The sequence below is a fragment of the Onychomys torridus genome, chromosome 19, assembly GCF_903995425.1.
Source record: "Onychomys torridus chromosome 19, mOncTor1.1, whole genome shotgun sequence".
Classification (NCBI taxonomy): Eukaryota; Metazoa; Chordata; class Mammalia; order Rodentia; family Cricetidae; genus Onychomys; species Onychomys torridus.
In genome coordinates, this window is record NC_050461.1 from 34223846 (window position 1) to 34249892 (window position 26047).

General features: G+C 39.7%; 1 protein-coding gene across 2 annotated transcripts in view; it reads left to right on the top strand.

The window, feature by feature from the left end:
* Pde7b (phosphodiesterase 7B) overlaps nt 1-26047 on the top strand; it is a 309660-nt gene that overhangs the window by 244709 nt on the left and 38904 nt on the right. For both annotated transcript variants that reach the window (XM_036168952.1, XM_036168953.1), the window contains one exon: nt 24524-24675. In XM_036168952.1, coding sequence (XP_036024845.1) covers nt 24524-24675 — 152 coding nt within the window. The remainder of the gene's footprint in view (nt 1-24523; nt 24676-26047) is intronic.

Below are 26047 nucleotides of genomic sequence, written 5' to 3' on the forward strand. Positions count from 1 at the left end.
TGCAAATTTCATGACTTTATATTCTTTAATGGCTGAATAATATCCCACTGTGCAAATGTACTGCATATTTTTTAATCCATTCTTCTGTTGAGGGACATCTCAGTTGTTTCCAATTTCTATTATGAATAGAGCAGCATTGAACATGGTTGAGCAAGTGTTTCTGTGGTAGGATGTAGAGTCCTCTGGGTGTATGTCTAAGAGGGGTATAGCTGGAACTTGAGGTAGATCTATTCAAGAGAGAGATTGCATTTTTAAATATTCAATATCCACTAGAAATATGTTTTTATTAAACAAAGTCATATCAAGATGGAGAAATTGAAGTTACTATACTAAACCAGAAAATACTAATAATAGCCACCTTGGCAAGCTGGCAAGCATAAAGTAAGGTGACTACCATAAGCTGTGTTTTGTGAAATGTGTATTGAATTATTTCTTTATCATTTGAGACAGGGTTTTACTTTGTAGCCCAGGCTAGCTTTGTGTCTTCTTGTCTCAGCCTCTTGAGTGTTGGGACAATAGCTATAAACTACGTGGAACAGGAAGGTAAGGATGGGTTTCCAAACTTGAACCTTTATATTGAAGCTAAAATCAGGATTTGGGAGGAAGGAATTATGGGCGCTATTCTACAAAGGAAGATGAAATTGTTCCAAAGAGTATGAAATGAAGTTCCCATTCATTCAGACACCTCCTCGCACTGGATAACGCTTTTGAACAAAGTTACTCCACATCACTGTGCCTAGTTTCCCATTCTGAAAGCAACAGGCCAAAATCAGGTGAGTGGCTCATTGTAAGGAAGTGAAAGAGTTAAGATCCAGCTGCTGGGCACCCTATCTCTCCCCTCAGCCACTAGGAGCCCCTTAGGGAAGCTTTATCCTAAAGACACACAATGTGTTTTACCGCTTTCAAAGAGAGAACGTTAACACCAGGATTCCCTTGACCAGGTGCTGGGACTAGCTCTGGGGACCACCACCTAGCAGCAGTGGCTGTGTGACCAAAGCTATCCTGAACCCCTCCCTTCTAGGTCCAGGGTTAGAAAGGGGACTCCCGGAGGGGATGCTCTTTCCTCACTGTGGGGCCAGCAGATATGCCTGACATGCTTCCTGCCCACCCCACCACCAACCCACCCACACCTCCCACATCTCCCCCAGCCACACAGACTGCAGGAGAAGTGATCATCACGTCAGGGTTACTTCTGGCCCCAGTGTGGTTCATCTGTGCCCTGTAGGTCATAGACTTTATGAGGAACAGGGAGCAAATGTTTATAAACCCACCTCGAGCTTGCTCAATGGGGTGGTAAGTATGTGTGCGAACATAATACAGCACCTGCCTCCACACAATTTCTCAGTGAGTATAGGCTTCCAGTATTGCTGCTATTACCATGTGTCAGTATGCTTAGAAGCATACAGCACATACCATGAACAAGTCCTTAACTTCTATGGCAGAAAGACATTTAGGAACCCTTTCCCATTTTCCTTTCTCTTGACGTGTATTTATTTATCACCTTACAACTCCAGGCACATCTCCTTCCAACACTTTGGTTATAAATAATACAGTAGTAGAAGGGCCATTGCAAAAGCAGCATTGAAAAGGAGTCTGCAAGACATTTCAGCGTGGTGAGTTATAGGAAAAAAAGAACAGACTGAGAAAGAACCATGGAATAAACCAGGAAGGAAGGCTATAATACAGAATGAACCATCTCCAGCTGACAGAAGTCCAGGCCCCAGAAAAAGTACAGGTGTAGTGGTATTTGCTCCCCCATGACCTTGGGCTATATGGCCCAAAGGAGGCGATGCTTCCTGCTGTAATACATGACCTCTTAAAAGGAAAGGGAGAGAGGTCACTAGGTCCTTTCTTCCTGCTTCCTGGCATGATCAGACTGCCAGGTAGAAGCACTGACTGATGTTCCAGAGGACCCAGGTTCAATTCCTAGGCTGTCCAGTGTCTGATTACACCAAGATAAAAATTAAAAAAAAAAAAGGAAGAAGGAAACACATGACCCCTTTCTCCTCTCCTTTTAAGAGGTCATGTACTAGCCAGGCGGTGGTGGTGCACGCCTTTAATCCCAGCACTTGGGAGGCAGAGCCAGGCGGATCTCTGTGAGTTCAAGGCCAGCCTGATCTACAGGGGGAGATCCAGGACAGGCACCAAAACTACACAGAGAAACCCTGTCTTGAAAAGAGAGAGAAAGAGAGAGAGAGAGAGAGAGAGAGAGAGAGAGAGAGAGAGAGAGAGATCATGTACTACAGCAAGCAGCATGGCCTCCTTCTGGCCATATAACCCAAGGCCATGGGCAGAGCAAATACCACTACAGACAGGTTCTCTAGCAGAGCAAGTGGGAAGATGGGAACATAGACATAGCAAAGGAAATTCTGTTGTATAAGAAGACAAGGAATTTCCCATTCAGTGACTTCTAGCTACCAGCTGAAGAAGTGAGTCAGGTAGAGTGCTGGACACAGAACAGCCTGAGAAGCCACCAAGTGTAGTGGTCATGAATTGGTGGCAGTATTTCTCAGTGTGACCCAGATCGAGCTGGCCACCAGCAGTGAGTTATCAGAAGCACGCAAGGTACTCCAAACATAGTAATTCCATCAAGGACATGGGGGAGGGGCTATCCCCATTCTTGTCGGCAGAGGCTCTGCGGTGGCATTCCGTGTTCTCCTCAGTGTGGGGCAGCAGAGATAAGCCTGGCCCTCTTCCTGCCTCCCCCACACTCCCAGCGTCTCTCACTGCCATCCAGAACTACAAGAGAAGTGTATGTCAGGGTGACTCCTCTGTCCTTGCACTCATGACAGCTCTGTAGGTCACAGAATCTGTGAGGAAGAGGCAGCAAGGAGTAGTCTCAGCGGTGTTCTGGCATCAGAGTCTTTGCACGCTTACCACATCCCTTCTGCAAACCTACCAGTCCCTTCTGCACCTGGGAATCTGGCATGGGGAGACGGCTGGAGCTGCTGCTCTCTTACTCCTCAGTAGAGGTTGGAAGATGTCAAGTGTTGCTCTTCTCCTCACGGTAGTTCTGGAGCTGGCAGTTCTGGTGGCTTTTCTCTCGAGGCACCAACACCTTAGGCAAGTAAAGCAGTCTGACCTTTACACGGGGTGCAAACCCAGAATGCCGCTCTCTTGCCTACTCTCCATTTCATGACAGTCTTTGCCATGTGACAATCCAACAGCTCATTTCCCATCTCACTTTCATTGTATAGCCCAAGTCTTCTGTTTCTGAAACAATTCTTGATTTAAAAAAAAACAAAAAAGCACAGGAAACAAACTCTCTTCCAATCTTCACTGTGAAAGACACAGGACCTTCCACTGTTTTCTTAAGGAGAAATAACTCACTTTTTTTTAAACAATACTGCAGGCTGTGAGCTGCAGGAGACAGAAGATGAACAAAAATGAGTGGACAAAGGTTGGGTACACAACTCACCAAAGCAGGTGCCCTGGAAGCCTCCGTAAAGACCACACTGGACATCCCAGGGGATGGGCCTGTGAAGAGAGAGGCATTGCATGCAGACAAGGATTGGATTTTTAAATTAAAGTTTTCAAAGCTGATTTCAAAGTTCAGACAAGCAGGCAGGAAATTTAGGGATTCTTCAAAGGGTAAATACCCCAGACCCTATATTTCAGGCATAGCACAACAAAGATGGAGGTGAATGGTTGGCAAAAAGGGAAGAAATTTGATGTAAATTGGACTGAAATTTTTTACAAGACTATGCAGTTGGTTAGAATCAGAACAATACCTTCTAGAATACCATGCTGTTATATACTAGAAGGAGGAGGAGGAAGAAGAGGAGGAGGAGTGGGGGCTGGGAGATAGCTCCAACCATAAAGTACTTGCAGAACAAGCATGAAGTCTTAGTTCAGAACTGTTAAAAACCAAGTGTGTTCATATACATCTGGAACCCTAGTTCTGAGGAACTCAGAGATAGGCAGGTCCTCAGAGCTCAATACTCACCCAGCCTAGCCAACTGGAATGCTCTGGGTTCAGTGAGAGAACTGTCTTAAAGACAACATGATAAGCCATAGTAGAAGACAACCAATGTCAGCCACTGGGCTCCACATACACATGGACACATGCACACACACACACACACACACACACACACACACACACACACATACACATACACACACGATCACTACAGGCTATGAGTTAAGAAAAAAACATTCTGTCAATCATGTCCTTTACAGATAATTTAATATTACTTCTACTTAATATTACTTCTAAGTATCTTATGAAAATACTTCAACACCTCATTCTAACTTCCCATCCTAAGATCAAGACATTTCTAGAAATGTCCTTTATAAAACCTACAGGCAAGTAAATGTCCTTTATAAAACCTACAGGCAAGGGTTGGGGATTTAGCTCAGTGGTAGAGTGCTTGCCTAGCAAGCACAAGGCCCTGGGTTTGATCCTCAGCTAAATAAATAAATAAATAAACAAACAAACAAACAAACCTACAGGCAGGCCTTGGAGTATTCAATTTCAAAGGTTGCATGGGAAGTCTTGGCTCTCAGACTGACAAGAAGGCTCACAGATAAAAGCCCTTGGTACTCAAACCAGATGACGAGATGTGACCCTGGACTCGTGGGGAAAGGGGAGAAATAATCCCTGAAAACTGTTGTCTTGCCTCCTCATGCCCATGTCCTCACACACATAGACACACGAGAATAATAAAGTAAATTAAAGTATGTTAAAGTAAAGTCTAGAACCTTAACTCATTATCAACACAATTACAATTGCATGATGATTGTAAATTGCAACTCTAAAATCAGCTGATATTTATGGGTAGTGTTCCGTGGGATGAACTCTCTAGTATGTAAAGCCTTCTTTATTCTCTTGGCAATGTGGTAGGTTCTGGTAATTATTCTAGCCCTCAGTCAAAACCAGAGGTACTGAAGTCCCTGAATGCAGAAGGACTCCTTAGTTTGTGGGTCACAGCTAGTTGGCAAAACCTCACAATAGATTTTCAAGTTTATCCTTTATACCTCATGTAACAGTAGCCTTCCACATTCCCTATTGTTGAGATATGATGTTCTGTATTCATTTATTCACTGTGTGTGTGCATGCACATTCGTGTGTGTGTGTGTGTGTGTGTGTGTGTGTGTGTGTGTGTGTGTGTGTGTTGTATGTGTGTACATGTGGATGTGCATGTAGAGGCCAGAGACTAATGCTGAAAATCTTCCCTCAGCCATTCTTCACCTTGTTGTCTGAGCCAGGGTTTCTCACTGTATCTAGATCTTACTAATTCAGCTAGAAAACAAACTCCAGGGATATTTCTGTTCATACTTCCCCTGTCCTAAGATTATAGTGCATGGCTTCCAGCTTCCTTTTCATAAATGCTTAGGATGAAACTCGGATCCTCATGCTTGCCCAAAAAGCATGTTAGCGATTGAGTTATCTCCTCAGTGAATTTTTGCTGAGTATCTACTGTGTGTCCAGGTACAGTTTTTAGTGCTTAACTCTAACAGCAGAAAGACATAACGGAGCTGTTTGTTTTACATCACCTTTTAGAAAAATTTTCTCCATCATGTTAATCCCTCTTGATTGTAGCAATCATTAACCGATGCCAGAAGCCAGGTGATGGTGGCACATGCCTTTAATCCCAGCACTCGGGAGGCAGAGGCAGGCAGATCTCTCTGAGTTTGAGGCTAGCCTGGGTTACAGAGGGAGTTCCAGGAAAGGTGCAAAGCTACACAGAGAAACCCTGTCTCGAAAAACGAAAGAGAGAGAGAGAGAGAGAGAGAGAGAGAGAGAGAGATGATGATGATGATGCCAGGTCTCCAAAATGCTGGCACTATTTTGTTGGTACTATTCTTTATATCATTGCCAAATTAACATACATACATTTGTTTAGTTTTTTGTTTATTATTTCTTTGTTTGTCGTGTGAGTACATATGTGGGTGGATGTGGACTCCAGAAGAGGGTGTTGGATCCCTCAGAACTGGAGTTACAATCGTTTTCAAGACAGAAGGGTTTTAACATGGGATCATAGGATCCAAACTCATGATTTTCCAGCAATTTCACTTAACTGCTGAGCCATCTCTCTAGCCCTGTTAATATTCATGTAGAAAAGCATTTATGTAAGTGAATAGATGAAGAAATCTGAGCAGGAAATGTCTTTTTTAAAAATGAGGAAATTCTAGTCAGTTGAATGGTCTTTTAAATTGAGAATTGCCAAACATGGATAACTTGTTTTGAAAGAATTATAGCATAACTCAAAATTCCTATCCAAAAAAAAAAAAAAAAAAAGCTGTTTGGGGCATAACTCAGTTTTTCTTGGGTGACTCATAATTTCTCCCAATATTTGAGTGGTTCTAAGTGAATTCTTTTAAACAGCCATTGTTAATTGGAACCCCAAAACAAATTTGATGAAGAATGGAGCTTTCTTGTTACTAAAATTTCCAGCCACTGAGCTGAGAAAGGCTAGCAGGGCTACCTGAGATTTTGAAACTAATCTACAGCCGTGGGTTCTTCTTTCAGATCTTTGGGAATGACTAGAACACAGTGGGGAATCTCATCTAACACTAATAGCTAGATCTGGAAGAAACACCCACGGCATGGGATTCATAATAAGATGTGTCACCACAGTCTTGTGATAATGGTTCTTTTAGAATAGTTTTGAACTCTCTATTGAGCATCTCTCAACACCTTAAATCACCTTTCAAGATAATTTGAAATGTCTTAAATAGAGACTATTAATAAATGAATACCTGTACTTCTTTTAATAATGGTTAAGAGGTTCCAGTAACCATCTATCAATAGTATTAATGGCATAGATAATGGGAAAGAATAACTCAAAAGTGATTTAAGGACAATGTAAGTTATGTAAGAGAAATGAAATCTTGGGATGAAAAGTTAAAAGAAAATTCTTCAACTCTACCGCTTACATTGGAGCTGAACTTTCCAACAGGACTAAGAAGTACATGTAGAGCATCAACACAATAATACACTGTTGGAAAAGCTGCCCAAACCAAGGAACAGTAAATGTGTTTGGCTGTAGAAAATGCAGGTAAAGTGGGAGCATTCCCGGGAGCATATCCCACAATGCTGAGCTGCAGCCATCTAATTGGTGTGGGATTCAATGCCATATCCTCATCTATGTCCTTCTCAATGAAAGGATTTCAGTTTTGCTTTCATTTTTATTATGCTAATTAAGGATCACTTCCGCCAACAAAAGGATTTTATTTCATTCACTGTTCTATTACAGTATCCAGACCAATACTTTGCACATAGTAGAGACTTAACATATTTATTGAACAAAAACCAATTGTTTAAAATGCTTATTCAAAGTATTGGTTGTTATGAATGGCATATTCTATTCTTACTAAAATGGTGCATACATAGTGACAGTAGTGATTGGAGAGTGCCCTGTAACATGTTTTCAAAGATAAGATCATACTGTATTTTTTTCTGTCTTTCATTGCTTCAACAAAATTACTCAGGCTGAGTACTTCAAAAAGAAAGGAAGTCTATCTGTCTCCATTTTAGAGGCTCAAGGTCATGAACAGCATTTGCTCAGATCTAGTGAGAGACCCTTATCTGTGGTGAATAATACAAACAACCATAGCAGCAATGTGTGATGTGTGCAAGAGGGTTAGGTCCTGCAGTAGAACAAGAATAGGTACTGTGAGAGGCCAGTCTTGTTATATATAATAACCTTCTCTCAACATCACACCAGAGTCCCATGATGACCACTTAAGGGCTTGGGATGTAGGTAGAGTGCACACCTCAAACATCTGAAGCCCTGTGGAGGTGAAGGTGGAGATAAGAAGTTCAAAACTATCCTCGGATACACAGAAAGTTCGAGGCCAGTGTGGGCTACTAAAAAAAAAGAAAGAAGAAAAAGAAAAGAAAGAAATCAAACAAGCAAAAAAAAAAAAAAAAAAAGGCATCCTAATGCTTTGCAAGAGTAGTGTCTTCAATGACCCAACAATCTCCCAATAAGACCAGTCCCTTAAAGGTCTCATCACCCAAAATTGATACACTAGGACTAAGCATCCACCAAGTTAACTCTTGGAGAGCTTATCTTATCCAAGCCTTATCCAACTATATAAAACCATATTCACGCCATAGCATGTATCATCATGGAGAAATCAGTATCTAATGGCGTAGGGGCTATATAAGATATATTCTATTCTGCCTTCAAATCATTTTTTTTTTTTTTTTTTTATAAAATCCAGTGTTTGGGATACACTACAGAAGCCAGTCATGGTGGTGCATCCTGCACTCTTGGTACTTAGGAGTCTGAGGCCCAAAAGTCCTCAATTTAAGACCAGACAGGACTACACAATGTGTTCCAGACCAGCCTGGACTCAATCGGAAAACAGCACCTCTAAAAAAATGAACAAATTTGTGGAGAATGCATTTTGGTAAAAGGAAAATGTCTCATTTTTAAACAACATAGATAATTACAAAGTGCACCTGGAACATTCCCTATATGTATGTCTTCTTTTTCAAACTTTTAATTTTTATAGCACCATTCTCCAAAGGGTAAAAGTTAGTATTTTTGTTACATAAACAACTTTTTTAAATTTTGCTTTAATCAGTACCTATTTACCTTACTGTATACTAGAAAAGTCTGTTTATTGATGCTAAATTTTCAAAGATACATAAATAATAATTAATATATACATAATAATTTATTAAATTAAATTAAACAAAGAAGATAAATAAAGTGTTATAAACAAATGTAAGGAAAGCCATGACAGAGGCTATGTGTGAATTGGATTGAAATTCCTGAGATCAATGAGTGTTTATCTGCATATATGTGAGTGTACCATGGGCATGCCTAGTCCTCACACGGGCCAGAAGAAGGCACTGGATCCCCTGGAATGGGAGTTGTGAGCTGCCATGTCAGTGCTGAGAACTAGACCCTAGTCCTCTGCAGGAGCAGCATGTGCTCTTAACCACTGAACCATCTCTCTGGCCCCTGAGCTGAAACTCTTAACAAAAGTTTTTATAGGGCTAGAGAGGTGACTCACTGGTAAGAGCACTGGCTACTTCTAGAGGACCTCTTCCAGCCACTGTGCATGCATACGGTGCTCAGACATGCATGCAGACCAAAGAGCCTTGTACATAAAACTAAAGATAAATAAATCTTTTTGGAAAATGGTTCTTGCCTTGGCCTGTGAGGCTCAGGACAAATGCATGTTCTCTATGGGTCTTCAGATGGTTCAGACAAGAGTCTGTTAGCAACCATTTAGCACCTAGGTTTTACCCAATGCAACAGTTTTTCACCTTCTCAGACCCAATGCCTCCTTTTAATCATGCACATCTTTCAATGTCTTCTTTACTATCATTTAAAGAAACTGGTAGCCTACTTACCTGAAGCAGAAGAAAATCAGCCTAAAATTTTAAAAGAATACAAAAAAAGGGCTTAATGAGTAAGCGTTTGAGCAAAGCCATGGTTAAGGAGTGTGCAGCATCCCCGGAAGAGTGGAAGCCCTTAAGCAGATCAATGGGGCTTCCGTGATGGAAACCCAGTTCAAGATCATAGTGGCCTTGCCATGGTCATTTCCTAAACTGCAGAGCAAGGCCTGGAAAAGTCCTACCACACACTCCCTGCTCTTCTACTCCATGGACCCCTGCTAAAATTACCCTGCCTTAATCTGCACAGGGGTTGCATTCCTGGAAAAAGATGGTGCTAGGCTGAAGAAAACAGAACCCTCCCACTTACATATAAAACAGAGGCTCAGAGTCAGGCATCCTTCCACTGAATTCCATTCTGACCCTTTCCATCATTTTGACAACCAAAAATGCTCCCCAACGCTCCGCAAATGCCTCCCAGGGAGTAATGCCTCCTACACCGAACTCATAAATCCCAATAGCACTTGGGCTTATTTGTGTCTTATTCATTATTATTGAATATGTGATGAAGTCACTTCGCCATTTTTATTTATCATTGATAGCTTCTGAGTTTAAAGTATCTTTAAGCAGCTTCTAAAATTATTGCAATATTCTGTTTCATTGTCATTCTTATAGAAATTTTATTGTTATGACATTATTAAGTTTCCCTTTTGACTTAAAATTGGTAAAGAGAAAATATTCTTAAAGTAAATATTTTGAATGAATCTGAAATGTATCATAACTAGACATCAGGAAGTGACAATCGCATATATTTTAAGTGACCTGAGCTTCTTGGGGACACATATTTTGATGACACAGCCTTGAAAATCAGGTTCCTGGAATAACATTAGGTGGCTTTTGACCAAGTCAAACGGAGGAAGTTGCAACTGCAACATTCACAGCCATGCACAAGAAGGAGAAAGAATTCATGAAAACTTTCCAAGGTGATGGATGTTCAACTTAACTGTACTTCTGACCTTTGTTCCCTATTGTGATGCCTCTGACACTCGGAAGAACAGATCTGAATGACCTCTAAGTAGCAAGGCCTCAGTCCTCAGTCTCCAGCAGTGTGAAACCTGCCAACCCCATGAGGTCATCAAGAGGGCAGACTGCCACTTGTCACAACGGAGAGGTTGTTCTCTGGGGCTTGCTTCTAGGGCATTTGGATAGACTGATATCAACAAATTCGGAAAGTCTGCTTAGCATGTATGTATGAATCAAATTATGTCAAAGACAGCTCATCAGAGCAATTATTTGACTCCTACCTCCTAATCCCATCAGAAAACGGATCACTAAAATAGGTAACAGGGTCCGGTCCGGCATGTTGGCACATACCTTAATTCCAGCACTTAGGGGAGAGAGGCAGGTGGATTTCTCTGAGTTCAAGGCCAACCTGGTCTAGATGGTAACTTCTTAGCTGGCCAGAGCTACAGAGTGAGACCTTAAGTTTAAGGTGTGTGTGTGTGTGTGTGTGTGTGTGTGTGTGTGTGTGTGTGTGTATATATAACTGGTAATGATGATGTATGCCTTTAATCTCAGCACTCAGGAGGCATATGAAGAGGAATTTCTATGAGTTCAAGGCCATCCTGGTCAACATAGTGACCAGTTAGATGTACACAGTGAGACTGTCTTCAAAAAGAGTAATATATATATATATATATATATATATATATATATATATTTATATTTATATTTAATATTTATATTATATTATATTTTTATAATATATTGATATATTTATAAACATACATTTATAATATATAATAAATATATATTATAAACATATAAAATAAAATATAAATGTGTTATATTTTATCTATTATATAATATATTTATATAAATATGTTGTTTTATATATTATATAATATATTTATACATAAATATATATAATACTAAATATATCAAATATATTTTTAAAATATAACTAAAGGGACCAGATATAATTTGTAGCTGAAATTCCAGCACTTGAGAGGTTGGAGACAGGATTAGCTGTTTAAGGCCATCCTTGAATATTTGGTGACTTTGAGGACAGCCTAGGCTACTTGAAACTGTCTCTAAAAAACACAAGAAAACTAACGGGGATTAATTTACAAAGATAAAAATGCATACTCTTGCCCAAACTCCAGATACAAATTGAATTTCTTTAAAAAAAAAAAAAAAAGTTTGTTCTACTGCATGCAACTAGGAAACAATTTCAGCTAATAAATTGGGAAGTGATTAATACCTTTCTACTCGGGGAGCCCCAGCCCTAAGAACAGAAGTATACATTTGACCCAGCACCTGGTGGGGACTGGGAAACTAAGTATGAGAGCTCATAGAGGGTAACACACACACACACACACACACACACACACACACACACACACACATCCTCACTTTTCTTCTCTAATCGACTTTCCTGGGTATTTGAATGTTCCCTCTTTTGACCATCCTTCCAAATTCCTTTATAAGCTCCATCCTCTCACTCTCTATCCTACCGTACACCCACATACACACCCCAGATGCCATCTTACCCCTAACATCTATGGGATGATGGGTTCCTAACTTTATCAAATGTATCATCATATTCTGGAGAGTAAAGCATTCATTTGACTCATGTTCATATATTCCTAGGTAGTTTGTACTAAAACCTTACTCATTGCAATGGAGGGGGGAAGGATGGGAGAGCCCATTCTACCGTGTTCCCTAGAGGAGGGCAAGCCGGAAACACTGTGAACTTCCTGTGTACTTCAGTCCTCCACAGAGTGAGTGCTCAGTGGGTATTTGTGGATGAAGCTTTTCCAAACAACTGAGAGCAGTCAATTCACACCGCAAGGATTTCCATTGTACTCTTTGAGAACTACCAAAGAGTATTAGAGGAATTGGTAAGCATCCCTGACTAGGATATTACTTAACTATTGTAAAAATATAAATGTTTAGACAGCATATAAAAAAGCATACTTCTCAGAGGGAAATGAAAGAGAAAGGTGAATGGGACCATAGACCATGGGACTATCAAGTGGTGTCCCTCTGGCTAGAATTTTAGGAGATCTGGGGGCTTTAAAATGGCTAAGTGGAGGCCATGTACATCCTGTCAGAGTTTTATTTTGAGCAGCCTGTTTGCCTGAGTGTGTCCCTCTCCACAGCAGCTGCTCTGCTCTCTATACACAGCAAATATGCATGTCTTGTCCAAAGCTGCAGGCACTAACCAATGTCTGTGACTTTCTTTGGGTAACAACATAATAATCCAATCACATTAAGTCAGTGTCCATAAGACATGTGCTTTCAATTTTAAAACCCACAAGTGCTTTATTATTTATTTCCTAATATTACAGTTGTACATTTAGAAAAGTTACATGCATAGAATCATTTCCAGTGTTTGCCATGGAGTTATTTCTCTGGCTGTTTTCTAGCTGTTTGGGTGGTTGTCTTTTACAATTAGCTTTACAGTGCCCCTCACACTGACATTCCTGTCCAGTGGTAGCAATTTTAATCTTCAACCTTTGAATCTTTGTTGGTTTTTAAACACTCATGCTTGAGTTACGTTGAAGTTTTCTTGATCGTTTTTTGTTTTCAATGCTTTTATATAGCAACATATGAAATTTACCTTCTTAATTTTTTTTCCGAGACATGGTTTCTCTGGGTAGCTTTGCACGTTTCCTGGAACTTGGTAGCCCAGGCTGGCCTCAAACTCACAGAGATCCACCTGGCTCTGCCTCCCGAGTGCTGGGATTAAAGGCGTGCACCACCACTGCCCAGCACCTTCTTAATTTTTTAAGTGTATATAATAGATCTTTCACTATAAGTTCAATATTGTGCAGCAGGTTTCTAGAATTTCTTCATCTTGTGTAGCAGAACTCCAAACGCAGTAATTTCCAATTTCCACTGGCTCACCACCACCCCACCCACCCTCAACAGCTACTATTCCATGTTTTGCTTGTACATTTCATTGCATTGCCACACTCCTTTTTATTATTTTTATTTATTCTTCTCTCATAGATTACATCCCAGGGGAATAAATTTGATATCCTTTGTGTCCTGATGTATAACTGTGCCCAGAGAAAATAGGATCCTGTGCTACAATGCTACATATACCCAACTCCTTGCTCGCTTCCACTAAAGTGTGGGATATAATGAACACAGCCTCACCCTCAGAATCAGGCTGACCCACGTTCCGAATCCCTGCTCCGCTGCTTATCTGCTGTGAAGCCTGGGATAAACCTTTTCCAAAGCCATCTGTAAAATGCAGTTATTCATGCCAGTTTTGCAATCTGCTTTGATAAAAACGTAAACCACCTTCCAAGCGCCAAGTATACTCATGTTGTTCTCAGACTTGTGCAATGGGGAGATGATTGTGCCTGCTCTAGGTCAATGCATCTGCCATGTCTTTGGTGTTAGGTCTGTTTCTTGTGCTGATAGGCAGACTCAGAAGCAGTCACAGAAAAATGAACGTGTCTTCTCTATGATTCAGTTCTGTGTGAGGACAGAGTTTCATGATATTACCATGCATGATAGGACTTTATTCCTTACCCATGTATAGAATGAAGAGATGTAGATGTGGTCACAAAGGTGTCACTACTATGTATATGGAGCCATGGGTCATTAAAGGCCAATTTCAAGGTACAAATAGCCACCTGGAGTTCTCTGCTGATAGAAGGATAGAAAATGATGACGTTCAATGAGTTTTTAGAAATAAAATTCTTATCTAGGCTACTACTCATGAGTAAAGAAAGTCCAGTGTTGGTCTACAATCATTCAAAGAAATGCATTTAAAGTCACATCAGAGTATCTACCAGATTTGGAAAAGAAGTAAGGTTCACGTTCTTCTGCCCAAGGGCTCACCTCTGTCCTTTGTTGTATTAGATCAGTGAGACTTATCTAGTTTCCACAATTAATTCATTCCAACCCCAACATTGTAGCCAGAAAATGTACACTATGCTAGTTAGAAAAAAAAAAATTAGATCTCCATCAATAATCACCTGATGCCTTCGTTCCTTCTCTTTCTAATTTATTTAACATATATTTATGTGTGCATTTGTGTTTACGTGTGTGTGTGTGTGTGTGTGTGTGTGTGTGTGTGTGTGTGTGTGACAAAGCACATGTGTAGAGGTCAGAGGACAACTTGTAACAGTCAAGTTGTCTCTTTTCAACATGTGGGTTCCAGAGATTGAACTCAGATTGCCAGACTTAAAAAAAAAAAAAAAGCGCTTTTATCCACTGAGCCAATCCGTGTTTTTAAAGTTTTATTTTTATGGAGTTTGTTGGTGGTAGTGGTGGTTATGGTTGTGGTGGTGTATGCATGGAGTAAAGACTTTTTAAACCAGGCTCCACAATAAGCAACATATAGTCCTGTCTATCAGGTCTCTCAAAGGAGTTGAACATTTGCCCTACTAAGCTAAGCTAAGTCACTACCATACTAACTGGAAAATAAGAGAACTCACAAAGACAACTAAATGTATCTGACCAGAGGGTCAGGAGGCAAGACTTGAAGTGGCCTAGTCAAGGGTGGATGGCTGTTGAGACAGTGTTCACGCAGAAAAATATGGGTGAAACCACCAGAGCCAAGAGCAGGGACCTGCTTGACTCCAGGGGACTGGAGTGTGGACGGCCAGAGCATCAAAGTAATAGCGACTGTATGAAGTAGACATCAGGGAGCCATTGAAGGATTACGCGGGGAGGGCTGACACAGTAGGAGTTGTGTCTGTCAGTGGTAGGTGAGATGGATTGAAGAGGAAGATTGGAGGCTGAGGGTCAGTTGAGTATTCTGGGATGGCCGCATGAAGTTACAGGCAGAGTGCAGGCAGAGGCACCAAGGCGCCTTTTGACACATGTTTGGAATTTTTGTAGTGAAACTTAGAGTCCAGATGCAGATCCCCTGAAAAAACGCCATGCTTATTTAAAATACATGAGAATGAGAGAGTTAATACAGCAGCGTTTAGCCTCGGGAGATGCAGAATCAACTGAAAGTTTGGTCACCTCAATTTTCTCACCGCAAACCATCGCCCTCAAAACTCTCTGGGTTTGCTAAACATTTCAAACTCAGAAGCAGAGAGTTCTGGAAAACCACACTGTGCCTGGCATGGATTTCTTCCTTGGGATGGAGGAAATTTGATCTGCTTCCTAAAAATTCATTTCACTTTCATTCAAACTGAGACTTTTGGGAAAAAAAAAAAACTCCCTATTGCCCAAAGTAGTCTTAAGAGCTTACTTTTGAAGACTTTTTCCCTCCTTACAAAACAAAAAAAGGAACCAATAATTTTCCAGCTCTTCCTGACCCCGGAAGTTGGAGATTCATACTACACTGGTTATGATGGATTTTTATGGTTGGCCAAAATAATAGGCTAAAAACAGTACTGTCTTGTGTGGCTGAGGAAGACCTAGCATCCATCCTCTTCAGTACTCTTCTTCCAAGAGCGCAGCAGGTGTGGATGCTGTCAAGCAGAAAGGAAGTCCCACAACCCTGTGACTCAAATCAGCCATCACTGTCAGAGATATAAAAGGAAAACAGCAACTGAACAAGAACTAAATGTTAAAAAGTTAGATCCAGATTTTACCCTGTCTTCTGAAAGACTCTGCTCTCCCACCCTGCCTCCTCCTCCTCACCTCCTTCCCCTCCTCCTCCTCCCACTCCATGCCTGTGAAACAAAGCTCTTCTCCAGTGACAGCCATCAAGACGTCGTGAGTGGATTTTGTACACAGAAGAGATAATGTCATGGGGCTTGAATACATTCTATTCAAGATCTGAGTTGGGGGAACTTAAAAATAGCATCTTAGATCACTTAAACTGGAGTGTCTTCTTAACTTCAAATTTTAAAGTAACGGAGTGTCTTATTTTGATTTAGCATTCTATTTTTTTCTCCTTTTTTTTCCCCGATATGGGCATGTTTGTTTTCATCATTGTTGGAGCTGATGTTTTGTTTTGTGTATCTTTATCCTCTTTGCTCTTTACTATTCACAAACTGGTCTCCTTACTTTTTTGTTAAAATCTGAACCCTTCAAATGCTCTTGGTATGAATAAATTAGTCTGTATTTTATACCCCAAGAAATTGCTCAAGATCTCAAAAGGCTTTGGCAATGACTTTGTCCTAAGAATATGTTTGCCGGTGTGAGAAAATTCTCCACATTTGATCTTACAGGACAAATAATATATCTGCTTGTCATTTGTCTCTGTCCACCATTTTCTGACCCTCAAAGCATACACAGGAAAAAATACACAAAGCTAGCCATCTGTGACCACTGATGACTCCCGAGAGACAGGGGACACAGAGATGCCATATTTCATTTTTAAAGGTTTCTTTAGCAGCTCATTTTTTATGAATGACTGGAAACTTCAACGTCCAGAGATGTTAAACTTTGGAAGGTGAGACTTAAATACGGCAATCAGTGCAGCCCAAACCACTTTGTGGGGTTTACTTAAAACACATGAAAATGAATCAGCGTGTTTACTTGTTTGCAATGAGGAGGTGTCTCAGTCTGAAATGACACCTTTAGTTCCTCATCAAAGAAGAGTCTGTAATATAAGTTCTGTAAATCCATGAGTGCTGTTTTCTGCACACAATCTTTTAGATTTTTCCTTTTTCATTTTTTAATGTAGCCTTTTTAAAAAAAAAAAAAATTCTGCAGGACAACTGCATCTTAAACCTGGATCATTTGGATCTTCATACCTTGTGTGTGCTTTCATGAAAATTTCAATCCTGGACACCTCCACTGATCCTCCAGCTTCTCAGGGACCCTGAACCTGACTGAAGCTGTAGAGCACGTAACAAGAGAGAAAGTGTCACTGGAAGGATGTTCCTTTTGCTTCAGGACATGAAATGTCAAAGAAATCAACCTGTCTCATCTATGTTAAAGCTGCATTTTGCAAACTGGAATTTGATCCCAATTTCTCCAGCATTCAGCATTCATGAGCTTAGACCATGCCAGATGCAGTAGAAAAGTGATTGGATCTCATCACCTTGTATTCATACCTTCAACTCACAGGATATTGTGACAATTCAAAGAAAACTAACAAGAATCTGGTCTCCAGACCTTAAGCTGAATAAGAAAAAAACAGCCTTATGAATAAGAGTAAACTTTGGACCACATGAATTCAAGAGAGCATGGAACAGGGGTCAGTTAAGGCAAAGGTCAGGGGAGAGAAACACAGGCTGGTCATTCTGTGTTGAAGATCATTGGGAAAGTTATTTCAAAAATGAACATAGTTTTGTTTTTTTATCATCTCCTCTTTTAAAATTGGCTTATTGGAATGGTGGGATGGTTCAAGCAGGCAAAGGAACTTGCTACTAAGCCTGGCAACCTGAGTTCAATCCCTGGAACCCATAAGATAGAAGGAGTTTGCAAATTGTTCCTTAACTTCACCTGTGTGCATGTGTGCAAAATAAATAAATATAATAAATTGCCTTATTATTAAAGAGGGTGTTAGTGGTGATATTTTATAAACTAATGTTTAGTTAATGTTTCCAAATTAACTACTAATATTATTTTTACTAATTTGTAATTTTGTGAGTATTACTGGGATATGCTGGGATACTCTGACACATGCACACAGTGAAATGAGTTTACGTTAGCCTGCTATCTATTTTATAAAGGTCTGGAAAGGAGAAGTTCAAAGGATCCCAACATAAAGGAATGACAGAGAGAGGGAAATGCTAGCACACATTGAATGACATCCACATATGTAAGGTTTTATTCTAGATACCAGGAGGTACAGAGTTTGAGCATAGGGTTGCTGACCCTGGATGTAATCAGCCATCTACATCCATAACTCTATATGGTACATGACACAGTAAAAATCCCATCAATGAAGAATAAGTAAGGCTATGTGTGGCCACTGGTAATAGCTATTGTAATAACTAAAAGAGGGCATTTTAGCTCATTACTGAAGAGGGCTCAGCCTGTTCCATGTGCAGAAGTCCCAATGCCGGGTTCAGGTAGTTGGATGCTCATGTCTGCTTGTGTCCAGCTCACTTAACTAAAGTTTTCTTTGTCCTCAGTATCCCCTGAGCATCTGCACCAGTTGTTAACTAACCAACTTGTAGAAATAGCTGATGGAGAGCATGTTCGGGGAGCCAGGCATACAGCAGACATCCATAACGTGGAAGTACTCAGGGCGTGGATGGTTATATAAGTTTAAGTTCTCTCCTCCTACCACACTGACCAGCCTCTCTTCCTAGAGAAGCTGCCGTGAAGAGGTACTCAGAAGTGAAGAAGAAATTCTGAAGTGCCTGCAATTAAGCCAATCTCAACTTGTGAAATTGTCAAATTACCATACTGGCAGAGCCAATACAAATTCCATAACCCTAAAATTAGCACTAAAGTCATGCAAAAATGTGTTAATACATTCATCCTTGTAGTATTCATGAAGGAGCAAGGGAAGAAAAGATAAATTCCACACTTGGGGCCAATGCATACATGGATTAGGCAATGGAATATTCCAGAACCGCCTAGTATGACTATTCCAACTGAGAAGATGAGGACCAGAGCACAGTAAAATGCAAACAAAAATGCACAGGGACAACTGTGCATTGCCATTAAATAACTATTCCTACTACGTAAACTTCTTAAACAGGCCTAGTATTTCATTACTAGGAACATGGTTATGATTCCCCAGATTTTTCTAAGCTGAACTTAGCAGAGCCATGTACGTTAGCTGCATTTAAATTGCTGTCCATAACGCAAATAGTCCCATTGCTAATTACCAAAATAAATGCTAGCTCTTTACTCAGAGCCCTTTTGGAAACAAAGATGTCAGAACGTATTCAATAATTGAATAACACATTTCAGTGTTGTTTTAGTTCCAAAAGCAGCTTCTAGTGCAAAATGGTGATTTCTTTTCAAGCAGCTTTTTGAATGAATTTTTCCCCAACTATGCTTTTAGTTTTTATGGCTTAGCTTTTCATTATATCACATAACTCAGAATGGATGTTCCTAAACTGATAAGTAACTGAGACAGATTTAAATCAATTTATTTTTGGCAATTATTGATGTTCTCTTCCTCTGTAGAGAGCTACTTTGAGGATTATTTTTCTCCCACTTGGCATCATGTGTGCCCTTCAGAAAATTAAAGAAGGGTGTGTTACTTCATACCCATAATCCCAGCGTGAGTTCCAAGCCAACCTGGACTACAGCGTGAGACTCTGTCGAAAGAAAGAAAGAAAGAAAGAAAGAAAGAAAGAAAGAAAGAAAGAAAGAAAGAAAGAAAGAAAGAAAGAAAGAAAGAGAGGGAGAGAAAGGGAGAGAGGGAGAGGAGGAGGGAGGGAGGGAAGAAGGAAGGAAGGAAGGAAGGAAGGAAGGAAGGAAGGAAGGAAGGAAGAAAAAAGAAAGAAAGAAAATTAAGTAATGAAATGTGAAATGCTGCTGTTTTCATTAATATATAGCCACATTTCTGACCCACTTCCTGCCTAGCTTGGTTGTCCACATATAGGTGATAAATGGCACAATCATTGGTATTTTAGAAAATATTTGTCACCAATTGATACTGCAACTTGACAGATGCCTATTGACCCATCTCAGTGCATTTGAAAATACACACCTAAAGAATATACATCATGAGAACCGTTGTATTTCTCACTCTTGTGCAGTAAAACTCTCTAAAGGGTTGTCCATCTTGACACTGTTTCTGATTTCTCTCTTCCTGTTTTCTCTCCTCTCAAAGAGGTGTATGTACCTATGTGCATGTCCGAGTGTGTGTGTTTACCTGGAGGTCAGACCTGGGGTTTTGTGTGTGTTATACAAGCACTCTATCATAACTTAGCCCTTTAAATTTTTTCTTATTAAATTTAATTTCACAATTAAAACATAATTATTATCTTCAGTTCATGATGCACCATCCTGTAGTCATAAGAAATGTATTTCTTTGGAATTGTTGGGTTTTTTATTATGGTCATAGGTATATAACATAAAATCCACCCTATTAATCATTTTTGACTCTACAGTTAGGCCTTATTAAATTCATTCAGATTGTTGTACAACAATGCCTAGAATATTTTCATCTTGCATAACTGAAACTCTGTCCCCTTTAAACAGCAGGATTTATCTTTAAGAATAAGAATTATTAAGCATTTTTCATGCTTGAGGGAAAAGCTGTATGAGAGAGGTTGAAGGTGTAGAAAAAGTGAAATTTCCAGCATCTGAAAAGCATAGGAAAGGGGCCATCTCATCATTAGAAGAAAGACAAATACTTCCATTCCTTCATCTCTCACATGGTTTTTATTTCCTACTTTGTATTGCAAAAATAAATAAATAAATAAATAAAAGCCACAGCAAAATTGATAATCACTACTTTTCAGAAACAACATTTTACAAACTCCTCAGGTCTTTTTTATTTTCTGGGTAGAACAAGTATCTATGAGTCTTTCATTTCACGGTCTTATGTTATTCCATCCCCTTCATCTCCACACAGTTGCCCCACTTCTATCTTCATCTCATAGATTTTTAATCTGGAGGCTAATATGGGAGAAAATGTAATATTTGTCCTTCTAGATCTGATGTATCTTGCTTAATGTGATAATCTTATTTCATTCATTTTTCTACAAATGACATAGTTTCATTGTTTTTTACTGCTGACTAAAACTCAGATATATATATTCTGATTGTAAAATAATTTCAAATGTATGAAAAGTCTTCAAGAATAGAATAAATCAGACATTCTTTTCAGAAGCACAAACCATTATATTTTATAGTATTTGCTTTACTGTTGTATTTTTTATTGAGGAATTGTACACATCATACCCTTTTGTCCAAATATTACAGCATGTATCTCTCAAGGAACAAGGGAATTCTCTTACAGACTTCCATCATCAAATTCAAGAAATTCACAAACACAGTGTTATCCACACCTACACATATCTATATTCAAATTTCATGTTATCTTAATAATGCCGTTTATGGGCATTTTTTTTCTGCTCCAGGCACCATCAAAACCATGCATTGTATTTAGTTCAGTATCTCTGGTGTCCATTATTGTGAGACAGTACCTAACCCTGTCATTAACATTTTGTGACACTGAGATTCACCCTGGACTTGCCTGATGCTTTCCTGCATGTTAAAGTCACTGCCCACTTTGAGCAGGAGTATTACATCCTCACTGTTGTGTCTTAGTGCAATATGTAAGGAAGTGCAAGGTGCCGGTTACACACACACACACACACACACACACACACACACACACACACACACACAGAGAGTTGTCTGTTTTCCATTTTCTCTGCCCAATTAATAAGCAGAACGACATTGTGGTATTATGCAATTACCTGATGCATTTTAAATTTTCCTTAATCGTTGTAATATCCATTAAGGATTTTGGCCCAATTCAGTTATTACCGTGATGGCTGCAAAATGGCAATTTCCCCCACTCTATTATTTCATCTATATTTGTTGGAGTGTGTTGGCATGTTCTGCAAAGAGCATCCTCATACCTTAATCACCTGCCTGTAAGTTCATTGGGGTTTTTGTTTCGGTTGTAGATTTAAAATTTATTCTTCCATCATTTATTTTGAGGCTCAAGTTTTTTTTTTTTCCTTTTGCCAAAAGGGATCTCTTAAAGCCTCCCCTTATTATATTGTGTGTGTGTGTGAGTGTGCTGGTTAGAACACATCTTATGAAGTTGGTTTTCTCCTTCCACCATGTGTGTCATGAAGATCCAGCTCAGGTCACCATGCTTGGCAGTGAACACCACGGCGCCATCTCACCAATCCATCTTTTCATTTTCCAAACAATCCCATTGTATTTCAAATTCTTATTTTCCGGTGCTATGTGTCACTGTTCATGTGGACATTTTCTGTCCTGTCCCAACAACTGCTCCTTTCCCCTGGGAGCTAGATGTATCTATTGCTAAAAGTGGTTGTGTATGCAAACAATAAAATGTGTGTTTTCTAAGTGTACAGTTCAGACTCAGTGTTCCTGCCCCTGCCACTAACAGCATTTGATTCTCAGTGGCTCACATTGTGTATCTTCAGAAGGCTCCCAGGCAATGACTTATCCAGCTTTCCACCTGCTCCTTCTTCACCTCCCGTAACTCTGTTCTTCTCTGGGCCATTCTGGAGATGAAGTGGAATCACTCCACACTTCAAGCTTGGGTCATTTTCTCATCACTGTTTACACTCACTCCCTGGGTAGTCTCATCTGAGTCTCATCCTGTTATCTCTAACCCAGGCTTTTCCCTCAAGCTCTGGATTTTACATCCTCTTATTTTAACTCAACATCTTCACCCAAGTCTCTAACAGACATTCAAATTCATTACATAAAAACTGGTCCACTGTAGACCTGATCTTCTCTAGCCTTCCATATCTCAAGCAATAGCAAGCCATTCTCCCAGTCGTCCAGGCAAAAATTTGGATATAACTAAAATATCTTTGAAGGTCCATATCTTTGGAGGTCTATGCCCTCCCCTGATACCACTGTGTCTCAGCAGTCATGGCTCCTGACTGGACTATTTCAATAACCTCCTGAGATATCTTTCCAGGATGTCCTCTGTTCCAAGAATTCATCCTTCACCCTACCCTTTTCTCTCCTTTTCACACACACTGATCCTTCTTTTCCTTGCACATTCTGGCATTCTAGGCATGTTCCCACTTCTGATAGTTGTTTGTTCTGGTTTCCATATGTGGAAAGTACATCCCAAGGTATTAACTCAGCTAATTCCCTCATTGCTCCTAATTCGGGAAAAATTGTAATCTTCTCATTAGGCCAGCACTGACTGCTACCAACCCAGTTTCTGACCCCATGTTCTCTGCTTCCCCACCTATATTACATTTGTCTTGGCATTTTATTATTTCTTTACTTTAATGTTACACATTGTCAATCTTTCTCTGCCATGTCCATTCTAAGAGGGCAGAGATCTTGTTTTTGCTCAATGAAATATCTAAAGCAGTGAATAAGCCCCTAAAAGGTATTCATTTGTTTTTTTTTATTTTAATAAATAAGAGAACAGCTTCACTTTATGTTATACATTAACAAACGCATGGAAATGAGATGCTGCCTGCAGAGTGGAGTCCTCAGGCAGCATTCTTCATATTGATGTAGCCCAACCACAACCCCAGCCAATCCCTACTTATCTCCACATGCACGTGTTTGCCTCTTTCTATGGGTGAAATCTAGATTCGTTGTAAATACAAGTAATTTTAATCAGGCAGTGTTTTCAGAGCAGAGCAGGTCTTGATGGCCCTGAATTATGCCTTTCCATGCTTCATGCAGCCAAGTAATAAGTTACAGATGTTGGTCATTCACTTCCCCGTGTTTCAAAACCCTGGCTTTCTTTTTCTCATTAGTGGTGATTTTGAGTTCCACAGGGGAGATAGGGTGATGGGAGGAAGATACGGCAGAGAAACAAATTACTTTATACATCAGCTATATGCTTTCCTATTAGACTCCTAAATGGATTTGACAACTAAACTTTGCCGAAGACATCTCTTGTGTGACTCAAGCATTTCAACCGAGATAAGATGTATCTTGACAGACATTCAGAGATGGTACCTGGCAGTACCATGTGCAGGCACCACGACGTCAGCATCAAATTTTGAAGGGTACATATGACATGAGCATGAAAGTGTCTCCACTGCCAAGATCGGACACTTACCAGTGCAAGAGAGCACACAGTTAAAAAGTGTGCCTCCTCTTTGCTATTTCATGGCCTTGTTAGTTACTTTTATGATGATGTTGCTTCACTACTTTGTCAATGATACTGATATCAAGAAATGTTTTACTCACAGCCTTCTAACACCTGAAGAGAATTTAAGATGAGAAATTAACCAATCAAAAAGTGAAGGTTTTAATTCATACAACTCTTGTCATCCAAAATTATATAAGAAAAGTGTATGTAAAATATGTAAAAAAAAAAAAAAAAAAAAACACAAAGCCACTTGTGGTAATCCCAGGTAATCTCTAGAACCTCAGCAGAAAGATCATGATGTTGAGGTCATCCTGGGCTACATATAAGACCTTGTCAAAAGAAGAGAGAACAAGAGGAACAGTGGAGAGAAAGGGCAGGAAGCTCCCTTATTGATTTGTTTGTTCTTTGTTTGTTTGTTTGTTTGTTTGATCTATTTATTAGGACTTCAAGCATCAATTTAATAGATCATATTCAACTCAATTTAGCACTTAAAGTGTCTTTTGAATGCCTCTCCTTTTTAATACATTATACTTGACCCAGAGAAAGTGATGCCTCTTTTAAACTCATGAAATTCTGCGTGTGGTTCCTTTCCACAGATTCAACACACTCAGGAGAAATTGGCACCAAGAAAAAGGTGAAAAGACTGTTAAGTTTCCAAAGATACTTCCATGCATCTAGGCTTCTCCGTGGGATTATACCGCAGGCCCCCCTCCATCTGCTGGATGAAGACTATCTTGGACAAGCAAGGGTAAGCCAGTTACCCCCCAGCAGGCAGTGGTCAAGAACCTGTGCCCCAGCTGACAGCACCTTGGTCTGAGCCCTACTCTGCCTCTAAGGGACTATGTGACCCTGGGTTTCATATTTAAAACATCTGGACTTACTCTCTCAAATACAAAATGAAGGTAATAGAACCATGTACCTCATAGAGGTAATTATATTTTTCTAGATATAACATGCTGTTGTTGTAGTTGTGAGGTGGGGGTGGGGTGCTGTGGATTAAACCCAGGGCTCATGCATGCTAAGTAAGTATGTGCCCCACTCCTGATCTACATACCCAGTCCTAAGGTAGAGCATGCCCCCATGCTTAGCATACTCATGCCAAATATATGTTAGCTATTTTCACTTTTATAAATGTGCAGAACGTATTTTTACAATGATAAACAAAAGTAAAGTCTTGGCCTGAATGATTACTACTTAGGGTGTAACTAGATTTTTAAATCCATTAAATTGTCTTATACAATGACAACTGAAAATATCTCCAGTAATTATCAACTCTTAGCTCTGCATTGGGCTCTTAACACAGCATACTAGCCTATTGTTGTTTTTAATTCATTCAAAAAGCTTTTAATAATCGATGATTTTCACTCTACATTGTGATGAGGTAGAATTCAATGTGTGGTGGTTTAAAAACAATTTTCAGGTTACACATAGCCTAAGTTGCCAAAGGAATTTGAATTCCAGAGGTAAACTGTCACCATTAAACAGATGTCAAAAGTAGTATTTTGTAGCATACATGGTAAATGGTGTCTCCATACAATGATATGTTGCTACATATATGCCACTAAAAATGAGCAATAAATAGTGCCAGAGAAACTAACTCATGATATCCTGTCTATAAAACGATAAAAGTCAATTAGATCTTACAGCAACCTAAGAGTGAAATTGAATGAATTTCTGGTTGTTTGATTAGTTGGTTGGTAGTTGGTGGTTGGTTAGTTGGTTGGTAGTTGGTGGTTGGTTGGTGGGGTTGGTTGGTTGGTGTTCATGTGTGGTCAGTGTTTGGTTGGTAGATGATTGGTTGGTAAGTAATGGTTAGGGGGTAGTTGACTAGGTGGTGGAGAGTTGGCTGACTTGTTGAAAGGAAATCAATAAGAAGTTCTTCTAACACTGCATTGTTGGTGACAGAGCACTCACGGTAGGTTCTCTCCTCAAGGAGCCACAGTTTTAAAAGGTGATGTTAAGATATATAAAGAATAACAGACCAAAAGTCTGGCTGTCAGAAGACTGGGCCTGGATCTGCATTTCATGTTGTTTGATTTGGGTAAAGTTTCAGTACAGATAATCAACCCTTTGTTTATTTTTATTTAATAAATCATGAGAGCGGAGCATGCTATATGAGG